Source organism: Heterodontus francisci, chromosome 5 (genome assembly GCF_036365525.1).
Source record: "Heterodontus francisci isolate sHetFra1 chromosome 5, sHetFra1.hap1, whole genome shotgun sequence".
In the NCBI taxonomy this organism is placed as follows: domain Eukaryota; kingdom Metazoa; phylum Chordata; class Chondrichthyes; order Heterodontiformes; family Heterodontidae; genus Heterodontus; species Heterodontus francisci.
In genome coordinates this window covers 177,778,898-177,805,185 of record NC_090375.1, presented here as the reverse complement: position 1 = coordinate 177,805,185, position 26,288 = coordinate 177,778,898, and the positions used below count along the sequence as shown (strand labels likewise).

Below are 26,288 nucleotides of genomic sequence, written 5' to 3'. Positions count from 1 at the left end.
CTAAAAAGGCTGGCTATGCTTAGGGTAGATAAGTTACCTGGTCCAGATGGCTTGCATCCCAGGTTGCTAAAGGAAGTCGAGGTGGAGAGAGTGGAAGGGCTTGTCATAATCTTCCAATCTTCCCTGGATACGGGGGAAGTGCCAGAGAATTGGACAGTGGCAAACTTGACAGCCTTATTCAAGAAAGGGTGTAAGGGTAGTCCTAACAACTATTGTCAGTTAGTTTATCAGTGCTGGGTAAGGTTTTAGAAACAATAATCAGGAAAAATATCAACGGCCACTTGGAGAGGTTTGAGTTAATTAAGGTTAGCCAGCATGGATTTGTAAAAGGCAGATCATGCTTGACTAATCTAACTGAAATTTTTGATGAAGTAACAGAAAAAGTTAATGAAGGGAATGCGGTGGGTGTTGTTTATATGGATTTTAAGGAAGCATTTGATAAGGTATCACATAAAAGGCTGGTTAACAAAACTGAGGCTCATGGAATAGGAGGGTTAGTGTCCAACTGGATAAAAAATTGGCTTAAGGACAGAAAACAGCAAGTCGTAGTAAATGGTTGCTTTTCAGACTGGAGGATGGCAGACAGTGGTGCACTCAAAGGGTGAGTGCTGGGACCACTACGTTTTTGCTATATAAAAAAATGACTTGGATCTTGGAATACAGAGCAGAATCTCAACATTCGCTGATGACATAAAGGTTGGAGGTGGAGCAAATAGTGAGGATGATATGAACCACCTGCAACAGGACATGGATAGGCTAGCAGAGTGGACGGGCAGGTGGAATTTAATACTGACAAGTGTGAGGTGATGCATTTTGGCAGAAGGAATAAGGAGAGGCAATATATATTAATGGCACAGTTCTCAGAGTATGCAGAAACAGAGGGACCTGGGGGTGCACGTGCATCGATCCTTGAAGTTGGCAGGACAAATTGAGAGAGTGGTTAGTAAAGTATATGGGATCTTAAGCTTCATAAATAGAGGCACTGAGTACAAAAGCAGGGAAGTTATGCTGAACCTTTATAAAGCTCTGGTTTGGCCCCAACTAGAGTACTGCATCCAGTTCTGGTCACTACACTTTAGGAAGGATATGAGGATCCTTGAGAAGGCGCAGAGGAGATTTACCAGAATGGTTCCAGGGATGGAGGATTTTAGTTACAAGGGTAGGTTGGAAAAGCTGAGTTTGTTCTCCTTAGAACAAAGGAGATTGAGGAGAAATAGAAGTGTACAAGATTATGTGATGACAGGCTTAGGTAAATTAGACAAGAAAAAACTGTTCCCATTAACAAATGGCACAAGGAACTAGGGGACAGAGATGAAAAGTTTTGGGCAAAAGATGCAGGAGGAATATGAGGAAGCACTTTTATACGCAGTTGGTGGTAATGACCTGGAACTCACTGCCCACAAGAGTGGTGGAAGCAGAGAAAATCAGTGACTTGAAGAGGAAGTTGAATAGCCACCTGAGAGAAATAGACTTGTGGGGTTACGGGATCAAGTCAGGAAGTGGGACTGACTCTATAGCTCCATGGAGAGCCAGCATGGACTCAATAGGCCGAATGACCACCTTCGGTGCCTTAAATGACTCTACTAGTGGCTTCACGTTTGGGCAATAGCAGTGACCAGTTTTTAAAAAAGTACCATAAATGCACTGTCACAATGCAAGCTGGACTCGGTTATGCTTTGTATTTCACAAGCCATATTCAGCCATTGGGAAAAATCAAGGCATTAAACATTGCCCTTCAAAACAAGAATTTTTAGGAGATTATCCAAAAAGCTTCAGATAAGACCAGATTTTTTAAAACTGAGACACAATAATCAAACAGCATAATTTGTTATGCATTAGCTAAATCACTACAGCCAAATATTCCAAACTGCAACTTGAGCTATTACGCAACGTAAATTCGAACTATTTCAAGTATACCCTACCTCTTTCTGTTCAAGTTGCAGTGAGGATTTGAGCATATCACGGAGTGTGCACAGCTGCTTCTTTTCTTCATCCTGTGTTTGCTTGATCTGTGGAAAAGACAAACACTAAAATTGAAGCCTTGCCATTTATCTGATATCAAAAAGTGAAAAAAGTAGAATTCTTGGTTGCTTCCTAAGACAACACTTAAGGACCCAATTTGTAATTAGTTAAGTAGGTTCTAAAATAATCACAAAATGCTGCAGATGCTGGAAATCTGAAATAAAAACAAAGTGCTGGAAATACACAGCAGGTCAGGCAGCATCTGTGGAGAGAGAAGCAGGGTTAACATTTCAGGTCTGTGACCTTTCATTAGAACTGGCAAAGGTTAGGAAAGAATTAAGTTTTAAGCAAGTGGTGGTGGGGAAGAGAACAAAAGGGAAGGTGTGCAATAGGGCAGAGGGCAGGAGAGATTAAATAACAAAGCTGTCACGGGACAGTAGCAAATTGTGTGTGAATGCTTGTCTTTTTTTATTCATTCATGGGATGCGAGCGTCACTGGCTAGGCCAGCATTTATTGCCAATCCCTAATTGCCCCCGAGAAGGTCGTGGTGAGCCGCCTTCTTGAATCGTTGAAGTCCAAGTGGGGTAGGTACACCCACAGTGTTGTTACGGAGTTCCAGGATTTTGACCCAGCGACAGTGAAGGAAAAGCGACATGGCTCCAAGTCAGGATGGTGCGTGGCTTGGAGGGGAACTTGCAGGTGGTGGTGTTCCCAGACATCTGCATGCCCTTGTCCTTCTAGGTGATAAGAGGTCGCTGGTTTGGAAGGTGCTGTCTAAGGAGCCTTGGTGCATTGCTGCAGTGCATCTTTCAGATGGTACACACTGCTGCCACTGCGCGTGCTGGTTGAGGGAGAGAATGTTTGTAAGTGGGGTGCCAATCAAGCGGGCTGCTTTGTCCTGGATGGTGTCGAGCTTCTCAAGTGTTGTTGTAGCTGCACCAATCCAGGCAAGCAGAGAGTATTCCATCACGCTCCTAACTTGCGTCTTGTAAATGGTGGACAGGCTTTGGGGGACCTGGTTAACCCCCAGCATGTTGATAGTGGGGGATTCAGTGATTGTAATGCCATTGAATGTCAAGGGGAGATGGTTAGATTTTCTCTTGTTTGAGATAGCCATTGCCTGGCACTAGTATGGCGTAAATGTTACTTGCCACTTATCAGCCCAATTCTGGATATTGTCCAGGTCTTGCTGCATTTCTACACGGTCTGCTTCAGTATCTGAGGAGTCACGAATGGTGCTGAACATTGTGCAATCATCAGCGAACATCCCCACTTCTGACCTTATGATAGAAAGAAGGACATTGATGAAGCAGCTGAAGATAGTTGGGCCTAGCACACTACCCTGAGGAATCCCTGCAGTGATGTCCTGGAGCTGAGTTGATTGACCTCCAACAACCACAACCATCTTCCTTTGCGCTAGGTATGATGTCAACCAGCGGAGAGTTTTCCCCGATTCCCATTGATTTCAGTTTTGCTAAGGCTCCTTGATGCCATACTCGGCCAAATGCTGCCTTGATGTCAAGGGCAGTCACTCTTACCTCACCTCTTGAGTTCAGCTCTTCTGTCCATGGTTGGACCAAGGCTGTAATGAGGTCAGGAGCTGAGTGGCCCTGGAAGAACCCAAACTGAGCATCACTGAGCAGGTTCTTGCTAAGCAAGTGCTTCTTGACAGCACTGTCAACAGCCCCTTCCATCACTTTACTGATGATTGAGAGTAGACTAATGGGGCGGTAATTGGCTGGTTTGGATTTGTCCTGCTTTTTGTGTGCAGGATATACCTGGGTAATTTTCCACATTGCTGGGCAAATACCAGTGTTGTAGCTGTACTGGAACAGCTTGGCTAGGGATGCAGCAAGTTCTGGAGCACAGGTCTTCAGTACTATTGCTGGAATGTTGTTAGGACCCATAGCCTTTGCAGTATCCAGTACCTTCAGTCATTTCTTGATATCACTATGAGTGAATCGAATTGGCTGAAGACTGGCATCTGTGATGCTGGGGACTGCAGGAGGAGGCAGAGATGAATCATCAACTCAGTACTTCTGGCTGAATATTGTTGCAAATGCTTCAGCCTTATCTTTTGCATTGATGTGCTGGGCTCCCTCATCATTGAAGATGGGGATATTTGTGCAGCCATCTCCTCCAGTTAGTTGTTTAATTGTTCACCACCATGCATGACTGGATGTGGCAGGACTGCAGAGCTTAGATTTAAGCCGTTGGTCATGTGATCGCTTAGCTCTGTCTATCACATGCTGCTTACACTGTTCGGCACACAAGTAGTACTGGGTTGTAGCCTTACCCGTTGACACTTCATTTTGAGGTATGCCTGGTGCTGCTCCTGGCATGCCCTCCTGCACTTTTCATGGAACCAGGGTTGGTCTCCTGGCTTGATGGTCATGGTAGAATGAGGGATATGCTGGGCCACAAGGTTACAAATTGCGGATGAGTACAATTCTGCTGTTGCTGATGGTCCACCGCACCTCATGGATGCCCAGTTTTGCATTGCTAGATCTGTTCGAAATCTATCCCATTTAGCATGGTGGTAGTGCCACACAACACGATGGAGGGTATCCTCAAAGTGAAGGCGGGACTTAGTCTCCACAAGGACTGTGGGGTGGTCACTCCTACCAATACTCGGCTGAGGAAAAAGGAAGACATGTCAGAAGCGCTGCTGTAGAAGGCTGCATTATCAGAACAGATATGTTGGAGACGGAGAAACTGGGAGAATGGAATGGAGTCCTTACAGGAAACAGGGTGTGAGGAAGTGTAATCAAGGTAGCCATGGGAGTCGGTGGGCTTATAATGAATATTACTAGACAGCCTATCACCAGAGATGGAGACAGAGAAATCAAGGAAGGGAAGTGTCAGAGATAGACCAGAAGGGCGAGAGACAGGGCGAGAGACAGGGCGAGAGACAGGGCGAGAGACAGGGCGAGAGACAGGGCGAGAGACAGGGCGAGAGACAGGGCGAGAGACAGGGCGAGAGACAGGGCGAGAGACAGGGCGAGAGACAGGGCGAGAGACAGGGCGAGAGACAGGGCGAGAGACAGGGCGAGAGACAGGGCGAGAGACAGGGCGAGAGACAGGGCGAGAGACAGGGCGAGAGACAGGGCGAGAGAGAGGGCGAGAGAGAGGGCGAGAGAGAGGGCGAGAGAGAGGGCGAGAGAGAGGGCGAGAGAGAGGGCGAGAGACAGGGAGAGTGCGCAGGAGGGAGCGAGAGTGAGAGAGAGATAGAGTCACCGCGGGGAGCAGAGACATCGAGATGGCCAATGTCACGCCAACAGTTGTCAATGAAAAGATCAAGAGTGGTAACACGCCAGAGGGAGAGGTCCACGTGAAAGGAGAATACTGGAGGCAGGTGAAAAGGTCTGCTGGTCGGGGGGGAGAAATCCTGGTCAAAGAAGTGAGCCCAGAGGCGAAGACAACGGAAGAAGAGCTCAATGTCATGCTGAGCGCGAAATTCATTGAGCTGGGTCATAAGGGAATAAAACGGAGTCCTTTGTTAAGTACAGATGTCGGTGTTGAGAATGTTAGAGGGTATTGTGAATACACGGTAAGGGGTCAGATTAGGAGAAGGGATGGGGTCAAAGGGAAGCGAAGGGGAAGAAGGATCTGGAGGAACGTTGGTACCCATGAGCTGCTGGAGCTTGCATTCCTTAATACCTGAAAGGAAGAGAAAAACTTTTTTGTTAAAGCGTCAGATAAGACAAAGGATGAAATGAAACTGCAGAGCAGAACAGCTTTGAGATAAGATGAGGTGGCGTTTCTGGAGAGAGGGGTCAAGTGTGTACATGTGGTGGTGCACGTTACTGAGAGTGGATCTCAGGATGTGGCAAGAGCAGCAGTCCGAGGAACGTAGTATTTCTCAAAGATACCTGTAATCCTGGGTGGATTCAAAACACGAAGGATGGAACTTCGGTTGGAATCCATGTGGAAGCGTCACCTCTTTTTTTTGGTACATTGATGACTGTATCGGTGCCACTTCCTGCTCTCGCCCCGAACTGGAAAACTTCATCAACTTTGCTTCCAATTTCCACCCTTCTCTCACCTTTACATGGTTTATCTCCAACACTTCCCTTTCATAGAACATAGAACAGTACAGCACAGTACAGGCCCTTCAGCCCACGATGTTGTGCTGAACCTTTAACCTACTCTAAGATCAAACTAACTACCTACCCTTCATTCTACTATCATCCATGTACCTATCCAAGAGTCGCTTAAATGCCCCTAATGTATCTGCTTCTACTACTTCCACTGGCAGCGCATTCCACGCACCCACCACTCTCTGCGTAAAGAACCTACCTCTGACATCTCCCCGAAACCTTCCTCCAATCACCTTAAAATTATGACCCTGGTGATAGCCCTTTCCACCCTGGGAAAAAGTCTCTGGCTATCCACTCTATCTATGCCTCTTTCCTTCCTTGATTTCTCTGTCTCCATCTTTGGGGATAGGCTGTCTAGTAATATTCATTATAAGCCTACAGACTCCCATGGATACCTTGACTACACTTCCTCACACCCTGTTTCCTGTAAGGACTCCATCCCATTCTCCCAGTTTCTCCTTCTGCGATGCATCTGCTCTGATGATGCAACATTCCACATCAGCGCTTTTGACATGTCTTCCATTTTCCTGAACCGAGGATTCCCCCCCCACTGTGGTTGACAGGGCCCTCAACTATGTCTGACCTATTTAACGCACTTCAGCCCTCACCCATTCCCCTCCCTCCCAGAACGGCGACAGGGTTCCCTTTTCTTCACTTTCCACCCCACCAGCCTCCACATCCAAAGGATCATATTCCGCCATTTCCGCCACCTCCAACAGAATGCCACCACCAAACACATCTTCCCTTCCCCTCCTGTCAGCATTCCGATGGGATCATTCCCTCCGTGACACCCTGGTCCACTCCTCCATCACCTTCCCTTGTAATCGCAGGAGGTGTAATACTGCCCTTTTACCTCCTCTCTCCTCACCATCCAAGGCCCCAAACACGTTTTTCAAGTGAAACAGCGATTTACTTGTAATTCTTTCAATTTAGTATACTAGATTCACCGCTCACAACGCAGTCGCCTCTACATTGGGGAGACAAAACGCAGATTGGGTGACCACTTTGTGGAACACTTCTGCTCAGTCCAAAAGCATGACCCTGAGCTTCCAGCTGCTTGCCATTTCAACACCCACCCACCCCCCCACACCCCCATTTCTGTCCTTGGCCTGCTGCAGTGTTCCAGTGAACATCAACACAAGCTCGAGTAGCAGCACCTGATCTTTCAATTAGGCACTCTACAGCCGTGCGGAATGAACATTTGAGTTCAATAATTTCAGAGCACGACTGGCCTTCTTTTAAATTATTTTTTATTTTATTTTTTTAGCCATGTGCCCGTTTTTCCCGTAGGCAGAGCTGCTCATCATTCTGCCATTAACATTCTCTCTGGACTAATACTTTTGTCTTTTGCCACAAGCATTAACACACACTTTGCCTTTGTCCCATGACAGATTTGTTATTTAATCTCTCCTGCCCTCTGCCCTATCACATATCCCTTTTGTTCTCTTCCCCACCAACACCCACCACCCACCCACCACCCCCCCCCCCCACTTCACTTGCTTAAAACCTAATTCTTTTCTAACCTTTTCCAGTTCTGATGAAAGGTCACAGACCTGAACCTTTAGCTCTGCTTCTCTCTCCATAGATGCTGCCTGACCTGCTGAGTATTTCCAGCACTTTGTTTTTCTTTGTCAAAATAATCAAGCAGCTTATGCTCATACCTGGTCTATTTTCACTAAGAAAAGTTCTCATAAGAATGGCAAACTTGATTACTGGTAAAATTAGTTTATTGAGCTTTCCCATTTAATCAAGCAAACTTTTTGACTCAGAAGAATGTTGTTTTGCCATATGCTATTATTAGACTTTATAGAGCCTGATTAATATCAATTCATCAAACTGTGAAGTATGAAAAATGCTTAAAATCACTTTTCCAAATATATTCTAAGAAGATTTCCAGTATCTCCCTGAACCCTAGCCCCCCACCACCAAAATAAACGCTTCTCAAATGTTTTGGTTGAAGGACCTCAGAAATCCACCCCGCCCCCCCCCAAACATATAATACTCAAATATGAAAATGCTGCATGTAAAGTGTTTTAATAATGCTGGGATTGGTGGTGGAGGGAGAGCAGGAGCAGGGGGAAAAGAAGGAGCAGTAGGAACAGGGGGAAGAGCAGAAAGCAGACTAAGGGAGCACCAAGAGATCAGGAGCACAGGGGAGCAGAGCACGCCTCTGCCCAGTGCTCATTTACTTGCTCATGACCACTGCACTTCCACATTATTTCACCGACACCTGGAAAGTCTCTATGGACCCCCAGTTTGAGAATCACTACCGAAAATGACACATTAATAGCAACTCTGACATTTATAGAAGATACTCTGTGCAATTTAAGAAAACAGGCAATGCAATGGTCAACTTTATATGTTTGAACATGGTAAAAAAAAATCAGTTTACTAATTTTCAGTTTACCAAATCCATTTCAATGCCCTTTTATGGACTGCAAAATTTATAAATATATTCTTAATTTGAATATATATAAGTTTTACAATGCCCTAAATTAAGATGCTCAGTAAAAATTCAAAATCAAAGCTGCCAAGAAACGCAAACTGTTCCAGAGGAACAGTAAAAGAAAGTAGCAAGTGATTGTTTTGTTCTTTAGTATTGTACAATCTAAATAACTTTCATCTATGAAAGCTATAAAAGATTAGATTGTTACAATAAAGGATGGACTCGAAAATAGGATTTCTGTAGCATTTAAAAAAAGGGGGATAAAATTCAAGTATCACCAACCAATTTTAAAATATTGGCTTGAAATATGTACAAACAGATGAATAAACTGGTTTGTTATTCAACAGCTGCCAGAATCCAGCCAAGATATAGATAGGTCATTCCTTATAGGTCACTCATTCCTTATAGGTCACTCTTTACATAGAGGGTGGCGAGTGCCTGGAACTTGTTGCCAGGTGAGGTGGTGGAAGCAGGTACCATAGAGACGTTTAAGAGGCATCTTGACAAATACATGAATAGGATGGGAATAGAGGGATACGGACCCCGGAAGTGCAGAAGGTTTTAGTTTAGGCAGGCATCAAGATCGGTGCAGGCTTGGAGGGCCGAATGGCCTGTACCTGTGCTGTACTGTTCTTATTCTTTGATTGAAATTCAACACACACATGGATAAAACAAACTGCAGCCATCCCATAGAACAAAATTCATAGGAGATAATTTCCTTTGAAGAAATGTGCATCAATGACGGTCAGGTTATTTTTATCTACCACATTATACTATAAGGACATGTACATCTGTACATTACAAAATGAAGCTTTTACCCCATGCATCCAGCTGTTCAGACTTCTCAAAGAATCTGATTTTCACCTGAGAATTTTGAAAATAACCTGCGAGTCAGTCGGATGTAACTAAAATTCTTTGGCCTTTATTTGGATTGGTTGCTAATGCAACAGCCTAGAATAAACACTCCTAGCTTAATTTTGCTATAATGCACTGTACAAAAACCTGCCTGTGCTCATCTGTGCCAATTTTTTTCCAACTTGTATTTTGCACAACTAGTATGCAATGTGTCAATACCCATGGTCACACAAAGCATCCTATAAGCACAATGCCACCAACTCAGAACAGATGCACTGTCTGGCAAATAAACAAGGTAGAGGTTTTTTGTGGCCCACACAATGGTTAAAGTGGTAATTGGGCAATCGTCTCATTGCTGTTATTTGCAATGATAAACACTTTTACTATTGTCAAGAGTTTATTTACCTTGAGCTGAGAAACACAGTTGTCTGCTGACTTTAAGACAGGGTATCTATCTGTGGGGGTGTTCGCAGGCTACCTTGTCGTAGATTAAAAGATAGGGTTTGTAACGTTGGATGATAATCGCCTCTGAGATAGGACCATTGATTGGCTTGCGTTCCATGTGATGGAAAGTGTGAAACTGGCAGGGGAAGGGGAGGCACAGGCATCCTCTTAGAATTATACTGGCAGTCAGTGTTTGCTAAACCTGTTACGTTGCTTTAATAAATATTTTGGGAGAGTTCACTGAAACATGCAACTTGGCAGTCAATGGTAGGCTGGATTGAACTTAGAGTAAGTGGACATTTGATAAATGTCTATATTGAGAGAGAAAGTGAGTGGTGTCCTTATTATGATTATTCAAGGAGCATAAAGAATGTATTTCACTGCTATATTTTCATTCCTCTACCATGAACAACCACTTGCTGGTCCAAATCCAGTATCTTGATTTGGCAAGTGTGTATCCACAATGCCATTCAAACAGAGGAACAACATGTGGCAGCATGTGTTACATCCCAGTACTGGAGTGCAGAATAAGATTTGCTGTTGTGATCTCAAAAGTCTCCGCATCATTTAGCTAAATAAAGGACAGTAAAGACATTTTCCAGATCACAGTGGATGCTAGATCTACTTATGGAGTGACTGGTAGTGCTGAACCCGAGACAATATCTAGACATAAAAAAACAAAAACATGACATTCACATTGGGGTCTGTAATAGAACCCCACCCTTAAAATATTAGAAATGCCAACTGGATCAATAACATGAGAATAAAAATGGTTTAGCCGAACAGCAGCAAATAAGGCAAATAGGAGCTTGGATTGTACAGTTTATGGAACAGAACACAAATCACAGGCTGTGATAGAGAGCCCATTGGTTGCCATTCATCAGGAGTAGTGTGCAATTGTCTAATTGTCGTATTACAGGACGTTTGTCATGACACAGCAAAGGGCTACTCATCTGATACCTGGCATCAAAAACCTGAACTACAAGAGGCTACTGAAGCTGAGGTTTTTTCTACACTAGAGAAGGCTGCCTGGTATTCAAGATCCGTTAAGGGTGTTGACAAATTGAACCCCAAGAACTTATTTACCACAGCCCCAAAAAAAAAAGGGGCAGGGGGTGCGGGACAGAAGAGGAAAAGTTGAATTAACTGATCAGATTTTTTTCTTTAAACAGGATGAAGAATGTTTGGAATGGACTTCTCAGGAACTGACTGAGGATGATATCAGCAATTTAAAAAAGGAATTAGACAGGCATTTGGTGAGAAAATTAAAGGGTGTAGGTAGCAAATTGTGTATTTTGTTTTTGAACTCTGGGTGCTGTCCAGATTAATCAAAATGGTCTTCTTCAATCTTTTACATACCTATGTTTCTAAGTAAAAGAAAAGCCCATTTAGCTTATTTCATTAGCCTAACTTCCAACTGCACCATAAACTTCTATAACATTGTTGATTCCATTAACTTACTCGGTACATCATTCCAAATGTCAAGTATTTTTTTTTTAACTAATGTTTTAATTTTTTTCTGACTTACAATTTATGTCTACTTGGTCTACTAGTCTATAAACCTTAAACTGATATCCTGGACTCTCTTTACCAGGTTCACCTTACCTGCAACAAAAAACTCTTATTTACATAGCACCTTTAACATAATAAAACACTCCAAGGAAGTTCACAGGAGCCTTATAAAGCAAAATTTGACACCGAGCTACAGGTGCCGATGCGATATTTGGGTGGATGGCCAAAAGATTGGTCAAAGAGGTAGGTTTTAAGGAGCATCTTCAAGGAAGAGAGATACAGAGTTGGAGAGATATAAAACTCCAGAGCTCATGGCCTGGCCAGCTGAAGGCACAGTCACCAATGGTGCAGCAATTAGAATTGAGGATACTCAAGAAGCCAGAATTAGAGGAGTGCAGATATCTCGAAGGGTTGTGGGGTTGGAGGAAATTACAGAGATAGGCAGGGGCAAGGTCATGGAGGGATTTGAAAATAAGGATGAGAACTTTAAAAATCGAGGCATTGATTGCCAATTTTGGTTCAGCCTCAGTCTGTGTTAGGGAGAAGCATAGAGTTCGCAGCTGAGGAACAAAGTTTGTGGCAGGGACCGCAGACAATGGCTTCAGTCTTCCCAATATTTAGTTGGAGGAAATTTCTGCTCATCCAGTACAGGATGTCAGACAAGCAGTCTGATAATTCAGCAACAGTGCAGGCGTCGAGAGGGATGGTGAAGAGGTAGGGCTGGGTGCCATCAACGTGCATGTGAAAAACAATGTTGTGTTTTTGGGTGATGTTGCCAAGGGACAGCATGTAGCGGAGAAAGGGCCAAGGATAGATCCTTGGGCGATACCAGAGGTAACAGTGTGGGAGTGGGAAGAGATACCATTTTAAGTGGCACTCTGGCTACAATTAGATAGATAAGAATGGAACCAGGCAAGTGTAGTCCCACCCAGAAAGATGACAGTGGAGAAGTGTTGGTGGAGGATGTTGTGGTCAACCATGTCAAAGGCTGCAAACAGGTTAAGAACAACGAGGAGGGATAGTTTCCCTTTGTCACATCACACAGGATGTCATTTGTGGCTTTGCTAAGAGCCATTTCAGTACTGTGACAGGGGCAGAAATCTGAATTGAGGGATTCAAACATGGATTTCTGGCAAAGATGGGCACAAACTCGACAGGCGACAAGTTCAAGGACTTTGAAGAGGAAAGGGAGGTTGGAGATGGCGGAGTAGTTTGCAAGGACGGAGGGGTGATGCTGTCGTATTTAAAGGATAGAGGGGCAATACCTGAAGACAGACAGCCATTAACAATATCAGCTAACATGAGGACCATGAAGCTCAGTTGGGTGGTCAGCAGTTTCAAAAAAAAAAAGTTACCCCCTTAACTTTATCTCCAGACTGTAAAGCTTGGACTTCTCCAAACTTCCCTTACAGGTTTTTCTCTTCACATTTAGCATCATTCTTGATGAATGTGCCTTCCTTTTACAATGGAGCAACAAGAAATGGATAAAATGCTTTGGGTGTGATGTGAACAGTGCATTTTAAAGCCTCAGCATAACCTCCGTAGACTTGTATTTGATTGTTTTGGTTACATGTACAACATTCTACTTGCTTTTTAAATTGAGTTTCCACAATCTCTCAACATTGAAAGTCCGTTACTTGCAGAACATTTTCAAAATTCTTTGTGCTAATTCTGTCCTCTTTACGGTATATCTAATGTAAAATTTTGGATCCTTTATAAAGCATAAAATGGATATTTTTTCAATTTATGTTGCTATTGATAACAAAAGCTGAACAGAAATAGGTGCTGGAAACTTCCACACTAAGACGACAATTTTTAATCCAAGGTGGTAACATTGATTCACAATACAGCAGACCAATCCTCGACATGCAGTGTTGAGGAAAGGGATCAGAGCTCAATCCATAATGGCTGGCACATCTCTCTTCCTCTCGAGAGGCAGTCTAAGAGACTAGAACACAGAGATCTCTCTTGGTCTAGTTACTCGGTGAGAGTATGAATGCATCCAGTCTGTAATAGAGGAGGTTAACTGTCAGTTCGCTCAGGGATAGCTAACTTGTAAGTGATCATAGCCTATAATAGTGGCAGAGCTGAAAATTATTATTCTATGTTAAGGCAGTGATAGGAAATGGAAAAATTTCAATCGCATTCTGTTTATTCTATGTAGATTAAACCAGTTTGTTGGTGCACCATCATGGTTCACCTTGCTAAAGTGCTTTTCACTCCGTGAAGACAGGTAAACATGTGGCAGGATGTACAAGATCACAGTGTTCAGCAGACACTAAAGATCTATGTTGTGATTCTCAGATTGTATTTTCATTTAACTAAATACTGGGCAGTGAAGGTGCATGACCATGGCAGATGCTAAATCCACTTACAGAGATGACCAATGACATCATACACAATTTAGAAGTTTAATAATGCTTTTAAGAAAACAGTTATTTACATACAGTTATCAGTGTGTCTGCTTCTCACTGAAGAGTCTTCTATCCTTGGTATGATGTTTGACAATGACACTTGTAAATAATTCTATATAAAAGCCAGCGTTTTCTTCCTTTTCAGGGAAAAAGTGGACGGAATTGCAAAATGTGGTTCCCCAAAACACAGGTAAGAATCCCATGTAATTAAAAATATAGAACAGGAGTAGGGTACTTACCCCCTCCAGCCTGATCAGCCATTTAATGATATCATGGTTGATCTGCAATCTAACTCCATATCCCTTATTACCTTTGGCTAACAAAAATCCATCAATCTCAGTTTTAAAATTAACAATTGATCCAGCATCAATGTTTGTGGAACAGTGTTCCAAACTTCTACCACTCTGTGTGAAGAACAGTTTCCTAACTTCACTTATGAAAAGTTCTGGGTCTACTTTTTAAGACTATGCCCCCGAGTACTAGCCTCCCCAACGTACAGAAATCGTTTCTCCCAATCTACCCTACCTATTCCCTTTAATATCTTGAAAACTTTGATCAAATCACCCCTTAACCTTCTAAATTCCAGCAAATACAATCCTAGTTTGTTTAATCTTTCCTTGTAGCTTAAACCTTGTTGTCCAGGTATTATTCTAGTAAATCTACACTGTATTCCCTCCAAGGCCAATATATCCTAAGATGTGTGTCCAGAATTGCTCACAATACTCCAGATGTGGTCTAACCAGGGCTTTTAAGCTGAAGCATGACTTCAATCCCCTTGCATTCTATTCCTCCAGATATAATGGCCAGTATTCCATTCGTCTTTCTGACAATTTTCCACAGCTGTTTGTGACATTTTAATGATCTACGTAGCTGGACCCCCAAGTCTCTTTGGACCTCCACTGTTTCTAGCTTTTCACCATTTTTTTTTAGGTCCAAAGTGGATGACCTCACATTTGCCTATATTGAAATCCATTTGCCACAATTTTCCCCAGACACTTAATCTACCAATATCTCTTTGTAAGTTTATGCTTCCATCTACACTGCTTACTATGCCGCCTATCTTTGTGTCATTGGCAAATCTGGATATGTAGCTTTCTATACCATCATCTAAGTCATTAATGAATACAGTAAATATTTGAAGCCCCAACACAAATCCTTGCGCGATACCACTAGTCAAATCCTGCCAATTAGATTATCTGCCTATTATCCCTACTCGGACTCTTGCTGCTCAGCCAATCTCCCAACCATGTCAATAATTTGCCTTTAATTCAATGAGCTTCAACTTTAGCTAACAGTTGCTTATGAGGGACTTTATCAACTGCCTTCTGAAAATCCATATAAATAATAATCATGAACATTCCTGACTTTGACTACTTTAGTCAACAATTCAAAAAATTTGATCAGATTTGTCAGGCATGACAAATAGTGTGTTGCGATGGATAGAAAATCAGTTGGCAGACAGGAAACAAAGAGTATGGATAATGGGTCATTTTCCAAATGGCAGGCAGTGACTAGTGGGGTACCGCAGGGATCGGTGCTAGGACCCCAGCTATTCACAATATATATTAATGATTTAGATGAGGGAGCTAAATGTAATATCTCCAAATTTGCAGATGACACAAAACTGGGTGGGAGGGTGAGTTGTGAGGAGGATGCAGAGAGGCTTCAGGGTGATTTGGACAAGTTGAGTGAGTGGGCTAATGCATGGCAAATGCAGTATAATGTGGATAAATGTGAGGTTATCCACTTTGGTGGCAAAAACAGGAAGGCAGATTATCTGAACGGCTGTAAACTGAGAGAGGGGAATATGCAACGAGACCTGGGTGTTCTCGTACACCAGTCGCTGAAGCTAAGCATGCAGGTCCAACAGGTGGTAAAAAAGGCAAATGGTATGTTGGCCTTCATAGCAAGAAGATGTAAGTACAGGAGCAGGGATGTCTTGCTGCAATTATACAGGGCCTTGGTGAGGCCACACCTGGAATATTGAGTGCAGTTTTAGTCTCCTTATCTGAGGAAGGATGTTCTTGCTAAAGAGGGAGTGCAGCGAAGGTTTACCAGACTGATTCCTGGGATGGCGGGACTGACGTATGAGGAGAGATTGAGTCAGTTAGGGTTTTATTCGCTGGAGTTCAGAAGAGTGAGGGGTGGGGGAATCTCATAGAAACCTATAAAATTCTAACAGGACTTGACAAGGTAGATGCAGGAAGGATGTTCCCAATGGTGGGGGAGTCCAGAACCAGGGGGTCATAGTCTAAGGGGTAAACCTTTCAGGACTGAGATGAGGAGAAATTTCTTCACCCAGAGAGTGGTGAGCCTGTGGAATTCGCTACCACAGAAAGCAGTCGAGGCCAAAAGATTGTATGTTTTCAAGAAGGAGTTAGATATAGCTCTTGGGTCTAAAGGGATCAAAGGGTATGGGGAGAAAGTGGGAACAGCTTACTGAGTTGGATGATCAGCCATGATCATAATGAATGGCAGAGCAGGAGCGAAGGGCCGAATGGCCTACTCCTGCTCCTATTTTCTATGTTTCTATGACCAATCATTTTCAAATCCAAGCTAGCTCTCTCTGATCAGCTGAAAATTTTCAAGGTGTTCAATCATCATATCCTTAATTATAGGCTCCAGCAATTTCCTGACAATAGATGTTAGGCCAACTAGTCTGCTGATTTCTCCCTCTTACCTTTCTTAAATAGAGGAGTAGCATGCGCAATTTTCTTATACAAAGGAACCATTCCGAAGAGAACTTTGGAAGATTACAGTAAAGCAAGAAGCAATGATTTGTACTTCAGAAACAGACTCCAAACACTATACTTTTGTCCCAAATTGTAAGCTTGTTTTTTTTTAAAAAAAGGACGGGGTTGGGGGGGGGGGGGGGGGGGGGGCAGAATCTTGTTTTATCAACTTTCAATTCTACAACTTTTTTTGCTCAGTATCTTCCTCCTGAAGACATTTGTTCACTTTGGGATACAGTTTCATTGGTACCAGCTGTCCACTGCCACCTTATACGAGTGACTATTCTTTATGATTAAATCTGGACAGTGAATGTTGGTAGGCAGTTTAACCAAACAGACATCAAAGCCACGCCTAAAACCATGCCCACCTGGTGTCCACATGCATACATCTTCCAGAAGGAGTCCCTTGATCAGGATCGAAGGGCGGAACCTTGGGTGATTTCCCCCTCCCAAGCTCAAGGGCACTTAGACCAACTGCATCACTTCTAGTGCCACTGCTGTTGAGATTAGCAGAATGAAACCTGGGATCTTCTGCACTTCAGCAACATAATGGGCCATTTGGCAAAGGCAGTAAGGAGCTAAAGAATGATTTAACTATGTAATTCTATGGTGTTCAGCAGCCATTTCTCTATGTAAAGCACTTTGAGATGTTTATGTTAAAGCTATATATAAATACAAATTTTGTTTTTGTAAAATCTATTCGAGATTAAATATGTCAGTTTCAGTGCAGTGTGCATCAAGGATAGCAGAAGCCCCAAGAAGAGATCTTTCCAGTCACCTTACTGTGTCTGAATTCTGACCACTGAAGCTCAACACAGAACAGGATAACTTACAACAGATGCAAACAGACTATACCAGTTTTAGAGAGCTATGAAATTGTTACCAGTACAAAGCCACCAGCTCACCAAGCAGTACCAAGTTTCGACAATTTATTAATGATTGGAGAAATCGAATGCAGTAAAGCAGCTGACCAATAATACATTCAACTGTTATTCCATGATTAACTTTAGGCTGCAAATAAATTACTTACGTTGTATAAATCAGCAGCCAGTTTCTCAATGTATTGTTTCAGCTTATCTGCTGTTTTTAAGCCATCCTGAAAGAAACTTGAAAATGACATTTGAGAATCAGTACTGAATGGATCAGCAATAGAGTTGCTATCACTGCAGGCCTGACTAAGTATTTCTGTTTTCACCTCATTTGTAAAATGCAAGTTTCTGAACACTTCCTCCACTGTCAAAAAAACCTGGCTGCTTTTAGGTTAATCTCTTTCTTTACATTAAGCATTGTGAAACAAGCCGATGACAGGATCAGAAATCCAAGTAATCTCAAAAATTTGTAAACAATTTTATAACATATGCATATAAACAACTGTCAGAAAATTTAACTGAACAGTTTGGATGCCTCTCACACTCCAGTAACATCACCATTCAATTTGGACTATTTTAAAGCAATGCTCGGAAACTACAACAGCACAATTTCTTTGTAACTAATGTTGTGTGCCTTCTACATGTATTTACACAAACTATTGCAATATTACAGATTTTTTTTTTAAATCACAGATTTTAAAAAGCAACTGTCAAACATTTTTACACAAAAATAAAGCTTGTAGGGCAACACTTCAGTCTTTTACATTCTGATTTTTGCCTTTACGAAATGCACTGCTGCATATTTCCTTCATTACAACAGCGACTGCACTTCAAAAGCTGCAAAACTGGCATCTACTCGTCAACGTGGAAAATTGCCCAGGTAAGTCCTATCCACAAAAAGCAGGACAAATCTAATCCGACCAATTAACTGCCCCATCAGTCTACTCTCAATCATCAGCAAAGTGATGGAAGGTGTCATTAACAGTGCCATCAAGCAGCACTTACTCAGCAATAACCCGCTTACCGATGCTCAGTTTGGGCTCCGCCAGGGCCACTTGGTTCCTGGCCTCATTACAACCTTAATCCAAACATGGACAAAAGAGCTGAACTCAAGAGCTGAGGTTAGAGTGGTTGCCCTGGATACCATAGCAGAATTTGACAAAGTGTGGCATCAAGGGGCCCTAGCCCAATAAAAGTCAAGGAGAATCAAGGGGGAAAAGTCTCCACTGATTGGAGTCATGCCTAACACAATTGAAGATGGTTGTGGTTACTGGAGGCCAATTATCTCAGTCCCAGGACATTGCGGCAGGCGTTCCTCAGGGTAGTATCCTAGGCCCAACCACCTTCAACTGCTTCATCAATGACCTCCCCTCCATCATAAGGTCAGAGGTGGGGATATTCGCCAATGATTGTACGATGTTCAGAACCATTCGTGACTCCTCAGATACCGAAGCAGTCCATGTCCATATGCAGCAAGACCTGGACAACATTCAGGCTTGGCCTGATAAGTGGCATGTAACATTCACACTACACATGTGCCAGACAATGACCATCTCCAACAAGAGAGAATCTAAGCATCTCCCCTTGACATTCAACGGCATTACAATTGCTGAATCCCCCATCAACAACATGCTTGGGGTTGCCACTGACCTGGAGTCGCCACATAAGTACTGTATAACTATAACAGCAGGTTAATTTTGCAGCAAGTAATCCACCTCCTGACTCCCCAATTCCTGTCCACCATCTACAAGATACAAGTCAGGAGTCTGATGGAATGCTCTCCACTTGCCTGGATGAGTGTGGCTCCAACACTCGGAAAGCTTCACACCATGCAGGACAAAGCAGCCAACTTGACCGGCACCCCATCTACCAACTTAAAAACTCACTCCCTCCACCACCGACCGCAGTGGCAGCAGTGTGTACCATATATAAGATGGGCTGCAGCAACTCACCACGCTTCCTTTGACAGCATCTTCCAAACCCACGACCTCTTCCACCTACAAGGACAAGGGCAGCATATGCATGCGAACACCATCACCAAGTTCCCTTCCAAGCCACACACCACCCTGACTTGGAAATATATCACCGTTCCTTCACTGTTGCTGGATCAAAATCATGGAACTCCCTCCCTAACAGTACTGTGACTGCAGTGGTTCAAGAAGGCAGTTCACCACAACCTTCTCAAGGGCAATTAGGGATGGGCAACAAACGCTGGCTTTGCCAGCGACACCCACATTCCATGAAAGAATAAAAAATAATTAGCTGCAAAGCCCACTGGGAAATCCTGAGGTTGTATAAAGCGCTATGCAAACATGAGCCTTTCATCCTTTCCACATTTTGAGCCATTTTAGTGTTACCAGCCACAGAAATCGCCACTAAAATAAAAGCAAAATACTGCAGATGCTGGAAATCTGAAATAAAAACAAGAAATGCTGGAAATACTCAGCAGGTCGGGCAGCATCTGTGGAGACAGAAGCAGAGTTAACGTTTCAGGTCAGTGACCCTTCTTCAGAACATTAAAGAAGGGTCACTGACCTGAAACGTTAACTCTGCTGCTCTCTCCACAGATGCTGCCAGACCTGCTGAGTATTTCCAGCATTGCTTGTTTTATTACAGAAACCTCCACAATTGACCCCACTGCCACTGCTTGACCAGCTAAGGAATTATTTTATATTGTGCTAAAAGTCATTTAAAGGCACCTGCTCCTGGCGTCCAGGTCTGTTACAGCAAGCTGCGACTCAAAAGCGAACTTGAGATTCAGTAAAGCCAGCTGTTGTTAGAAACACCCTCTTGTACCATGGCTGTCCAGGTGCCAGCCCTCACAAATTGTGGCAAATTTCATTTGAAGTTGCAGCTTGCTATGGGAAAGGAAAGGCAAAAGCCAAAAGGCAAATGCAGAAAGGAAATATTTGCATTTATATAGCACTTTTCACAACCTCAGGACATCCCAAAGTGCTTTACAGCCAATGAAGTACTTTTGAAGTGCAGTCATTGTTGTAATGTAGGAACAGAGGTAGGAGCAAATGCCTTGTGTCAAGTATTCAAATACTAGCACTGGATCAATTTATTAAGGCTAAAAAAATAAAGAGACTAGTTAATTTAAATAGAAATGAACTTACTTGCATTGAGCATGGTAATATTTGATCAGATTTTGGAGCAGATCCACACCCTTTTTTGTCTTGATTTCATTCACTTTAATAAGATACTAGCCAAAGAAAGACAAATAAAGAAAATATCAGTACAATATTAATTATGAAAACATCTACGAGTAATTCTTCTCATCTGTTGCAATGTTAACAATTAATTATTGTAGTTGCCTTTGAAACAACTTCATTTGCGATGCACCAATAAGGGGCTGGTGTTCAGGGTTTCAGTTACAATTAACTTTGTGCCAAATTAAAAGAACATGGCATAGCATTGTATATTTCATGAGCACAATAGTAATAGTAACAGTCACATCACATTACTTAAGTGTGTTGCAGGACTAAATGATTTACAGTATAGCATTGACTTAATTAACTAACAAAATAATTAAGTTATCAAAGAACATGTGAACACTACAAGCACTGAAGAAAAGATTAAGCTGATAAAACCTTTTAAAAAATTGAAGCATCAACAGCGACACAGCACAGTGAAGAGCAAAAATGATGTGCTGCAGAATGATAAAGTATGGGTTTATGCCAATTCAACAAATTAGCTGCCACTCGGAGTCTATTTTTCTCTATTTGCTTAGGTGAGCCATAAAGTGAGTGCAAGTATAACCAGGTTCTCTCATTTTGGAGATTGATTCAACAGGCGCTTGTAAGTCTTCCACACCTCAAGCAGGTGACCAGACATCCCTCGTGTGAGCCTCTAGATAATAAATAGCAAAAGGCTGCAGTCAACATTACTAATATTTACTGATGCACACCCGGCAGAGCATCTCCCACTGGTTCTTACTTTCCCTTAACCGTCTCTGTTGTTTTCATGTTATAGGGATATATCTGTGCTGCTTCCTTTCTGTCCTATGCTGCTTTTTATTCCTCCCCTCTTTTGTATATTCCTCTATGCTTTTCTTTGGTGGATAGCAACGACAGATAACCAGGGAATGATCTGGGCGAAAACAAAGGCTGCCTTCCGGGGGAACGGATGAGGGCGAAATACAGTCAGACATGGGTTCGCCTAGGAACACAGGCTGGCTTTTGGGTTTGTTAATTTAATAAGCACATTGGCCAGAAACAGGTCATGCAGGTAGTTACAGACCTAGGTGCAAGGCCATCCACTGAAGCACTGAAGAAAACAAATAGGGTGGGTCGGATCAGAAGTTTGCAGCCCAAGGCCCAAAATCAGACAGCAATGAATGGACTGACTAGGTAGGGGGAAGACTTGAAAAAAGGCAAAGTGCTCCGTGGTGTCCCATCTAATGAATGAAAACCAGAAAAAAAGGTTTGTAACACCCAATAAGCAAGAAAAAACACGCTCAGAAATCAGGTCAAAAATAAAAAGCAGTAATGCTTTTCATGCTATAGGACTTTCATAGTAGCAGGAGACCTGAAACAGCAGCAAGTTAAACAAATAGGCCTTTCTCAATCTAAAAATGTTGACAATGTTTTTGCATTATTAAATATTTACAAAAACTTGACAAAAGTCATGCACGTGACGTAAGGACTGCAAGTGCGTACCATACGAAAATGTTTCATGTATTCGGGACAGATTTATTTATTCTAACCTCACACATCTGGAGTTGGAACACCCGTCGCTCCTTTTCCATTTCTTCTGCTATTTCAGCTCCTGTAATTTCAGTCCGAATCATCCCATGCTGCTTTGCATGTTCTCGTTTCTCCTTTTCAATTTTAGCACTGTAACAGAGGCCACAGATTTTTCCCCCAATCTTTAGCATGTGCCAATGTAAGAAAATTTCCAACAAACGTCTAATCAGTAATTTCAGCTTCCTTGAAAAAATTATGTTAACAATGTTGGAGAGGATTGGGTCACAGTTTTATGTAAAACAAAATTTCAAGAATAAAAAATATAGTTTCTGAGACATCTGTATAGTAGGGCATTATTGACCTTCATTTTATATGTTTAAATATATTACATATAAAATTTATTGTGTATTTCATTCAAAACTCCTGAATATTCCAGTACCTGTTACTCTAGTAGGTGGCGCTGTGCTCAGTAATTCTAATGTTACAAGTTATAACACGGGACACAATATTCTGTAAAATCTATGAAGTGCATTCAACAGAAAAAAGAGGGACAGAGAAGCAGACCAATGTTTTATTTCCTCATTCTAACTTGATTTCTTAAAACAAATTGCTTGTTAAAAGGATCCAAAGCCTCTTTGAGGAAATAGAATGGGTTAAGAAATGTAGGAAGGGCAAAAAAAGATAAACTGATTAACAATATGGGGTTTTGGCCTCTTTTGCATTATGGGGGAAACAAATGAAAAGAGGGTTAAGTGTTAACATTAGTGACAGTGGAGCAGAAGAGGGGCTGAGTGTGTAATTCAAAGAGGAAGAGGTTTGGGTAGTAATGCTAATCAGTGGTTGGAAAGGAGGGAATGGGTAGTGGAAAGATGAAGAGACGAACATCGACATTTTTCATTTGGTAGTACAGAACTTGAGTATTGCTGAGAATAGCGACACGTTGTCGAAGCTTTTCATCTTGCATTCATCAGGACAATCTGCAAGAATACCAATGTAAGGGGAAACAACTACCTTATACTGTATGAGAAGACAGTGCTGATTGGTTGGCACATGAACTCTGGTATAGGTGTTGCCATGGAGAATGCACCACTTTACGGTGATTGACAGTTAACTGCCAAGCTTTGAAATTTAAACCAGGCAGCTTGGCTCTGATTGATCAAGGCATTGCCCTGAGGAATCAATTTAAGATAGTCAGTAGGGCTCGCAGTGTGGCGCATTTGCGCATACTGGAAGCTACATATATTAATACACAGGGCCCTGTTTGTTGCAGACAGAAAGAACATGTACAAACATTGCGCCTGTTTCAGCTAAACAAAATAAGTGACAGTCAATCGTTCGTTCCTCAGGGCAATGCCTTGGCCAATCTCTTCTCATACAGTATAAAGTTGCTGTTTTCCCTTACATTGGCATTATTGCGGATAATCCTGATGAGTGCAAGACGAAAAACTTCGACAACACGTCTCTATTTTCAGCAATTGCCATTTTTGTGTTTCTGCAACTCTTTCACCAAAGTAACAACAGATGAGCGGGAGAAACCCCAATGAAATACACAACCATAAAATTGCATTGTGAAAAAGCTCTGTACAACTTCTTTTTGTTTCCATGAATTTTCTTTTAAAAAGACACAATTAAAAAGACATTACAACACTCCTGAAATTAAAGGATTACTTGATTATTAGCTGTTTACAAATTTTTTCTAAAACTGGGGCAGTGGTGAGAGAACTCTTGCAAATTATCATTACTTTCCTGGTGACACCCTGTCCCAACTTTCAAAAGACACTGCCATCTTGCAGGTTTTTTTTTAACATAAATTAGCATACACCCAGAAATAATGGTGATTAGTCAACTAATACTGGAAGAACTACAGAATACACAATGTTCAAGACTATGCCCCACAAATTCAGGAGCTCCCCCCGCCCCCCCACCAAGCTGAGAAACACACAAATGAAAGGTCAGATATTGGACATCATTGGCACAAAGACAATTCTTGCACGGCTACAGCCCACAGTTAGGTGGCCAGGGATGGGATTGTGATTGAGTCTTGGTGACAAAGTGGGGGGAACCAATAGGGTTTCAGCAGCAGGGACAGAAGAAGCAATTGGTGGCTAGGGTGGATTGTGATCGGCCCGGTAGGAACAATCCATCAGTGACCACGGTGGGATCGTGATTGGACTTCGAGGATGGGGGGGAAAAAAAACAGGATCTCCGGGGTGGGGCCTTTATGGGCCGTGCGTCTCAATTTAATTCCCATGGTGCCTGTAGCACACAGTATGCACGGACTGAGATAAGCAAAAAACCCCTGAAGATGCCCTAGAGGCCATATACCTTAGTTTCTATACCTATAATATATGTAATGATTTTGAGGAAATGACCATCTAATGTGATTGATTCTGCAAATAAAATACCTAACTACTGTTTCATTTTCACTCAAGTGACATAGCCAAATAATATTAGCATGCTTACAAAATTTTTAATACAGTATAACAAGTTTTAATTTGGAGAATCTAGCAAATAAGCTTAACACTTCAAGTTTTCCCTGCCCAAGAATAATAGTACTTACAATTTTGTTTCATAATCCTTCCATGCCTTGTCAAAAGGTTTCTTCAGGTCCTGTAAAAAAAAAAAGAGTATATATCGAAACTGCCGAAATAATTTATCATATTAAATATTACATTTAGTCTAGCAAAATAATTAACTATTTCAAAAAAGTTCTTTCCTGCAATACAGATAAATGTGGATGAAGACGACCATTTAGGTCATCATAGCTCATCCATCCAAAAGAAAAGGAACTAACTTAATTGGTCAAATGTCTCGAAAATGACTCAAAGGTTTTTGCCTCCACCACCTTACCTGGAAATCTACTCCAAGTATTCATCATCCTTCATGTAAAGAACTTCCTGATGGTCCTAAATTTTCCTTTCACCAGTTTGAACCTGCACTCTCTTGTGCTACTTTCATAGCTTACTGCTAAGCAGTAGTCCAGAATTATCTTCCTATACTGCAACATATTGTATATCTCTGTAAGGTCCTCTCTCAGTCACTTCATTTCCAGGTTAAAGAGTCCAAGTTTCCCTGATCTGATTCTTATATCCTGTTGCAGTAAGGGACTGGCCTTGGGGCTCTTTCTTACTGTCCCTAGGACTTGTATGTTTCTCTTGTGATCAAACCTGGAGACAATATTCATTGTACAGTCTGATCAGAACATTATATAGTTTCAACAACTTTTATTTATATATCTCACCTTTAACATAATAAAACATCCCAAAGCACTGCACAGGAGCGTTATAAAGCAGAATTAAACACCGAGCTGCATAAGGCGACGTGAAGGAAGATGGTCAAAAGATTGGTTGAAGACTTAGGTTTTAAGGAGTGTCTTAAAGGAAGTGAGGTACAGAGTTGGAGAAGTTTAGGGAGGGAATTCCAGAACTTAGGGCTTAGGCTAGGCAGCTAAAAACACGGCCACCAATGGTGGAGCAATTGGGGATGCTCAAGAGGCCAGAATTAGATGAGCGCAGATATCTCGGAGGGTTATGGGGATGGAGTAGATTTCCAGGTAAGGTGGTGGAGGCAAAAACCTTTGAGTCATTTTCGAGACATGTAATCAATGAAATTATATATTCTTTTGGATGGAGGAGTAGGGAGAGGCAAGCTACGGAAGGGATTTGAAAACAAGGATGAGAATTTTAAAATCAAGGCATTGTTTGACTGGGAGCCAATGTAAATCAGCTAGCACAGGGATGGATAGGTGAACAGGATTTGTTACAAGTAAGGTCACAAGCAGAAGAGTTCTGGATGACCTCAGGTTTATGGAGGACAGTATGCGGGAGACCAGCCAGGAACGTGTTGGAAGTGTCAAGTCTAGAGGTAACAAAGGCATGAATGAGGAATGAGATGAGCTGAGGCCGGGCGATCTTACAGAGGTTGCAATAAGCAGTCTTAGTCATGGTGCGGATGTAGTCGAGAGTTTGAAGCAGGGACCAAAGACAATGGCTTCAGTCTTCCCAATATTTTAATTGGAGAAAATTTCTACTCATCCTATACTGGATGTCGGATAAACAATCTGATGATTTAGCAACAGTGGAGGAGTCGAGAGAGGTGGTGGTGAGGTAGAGCTGGAATGTCATCAGCATTATTGTGAAAACTAACACTGTGCTTTCAGATGATGTTGCTGAGGGCAGTATGTGCATGAGAACTGGGAGGGGGCCAAGGAGAGATCCTTAGGGGACACTAGGGGAAACTGTGCAGGAGTGGGAAGAGAAGCCGTT

General features: G+C 42.3%; 1 protein-coding gene across 1 annotated transcript in view; it reads right to left on the bottom strand.

Moving 5' to 3' along the window:
* The window catches only part of LOC137370298 (arf-GAP with SH3 domain, ANK repeat and PH domain-containing protein 1-like), a 443,522-nt gene that overhangs the window by 227,444 nt on the left and 189,790 nt on the right, over nt 1-26,288 (bottom strand). Inside the window, exons 5-9 of the mRNA XM_068032677.1 lie at nt 24,584-24,633; nt 22,044-22,173; nt 20,455-20,540; nt 17,497-17,572; nt 1,923-2,009 (exon numbers count right to left, since the gene is read on the bottom strand). Coding sequence (XP_067888778.1) covers nt 1,923-2,009; nt 17,497-17,572; nt 20,455-20,540; nt 22,044-22,173; nt 24,584-24,633 — 429 coding nt within the window. The remainder of the gene's footprint in view (nt 1-1,922; nt 2,010-17,496; nt 17,573-20,454; nt 20,541-22,043; nt 22,174-24,583; nt 24,634-26,288) is intronic.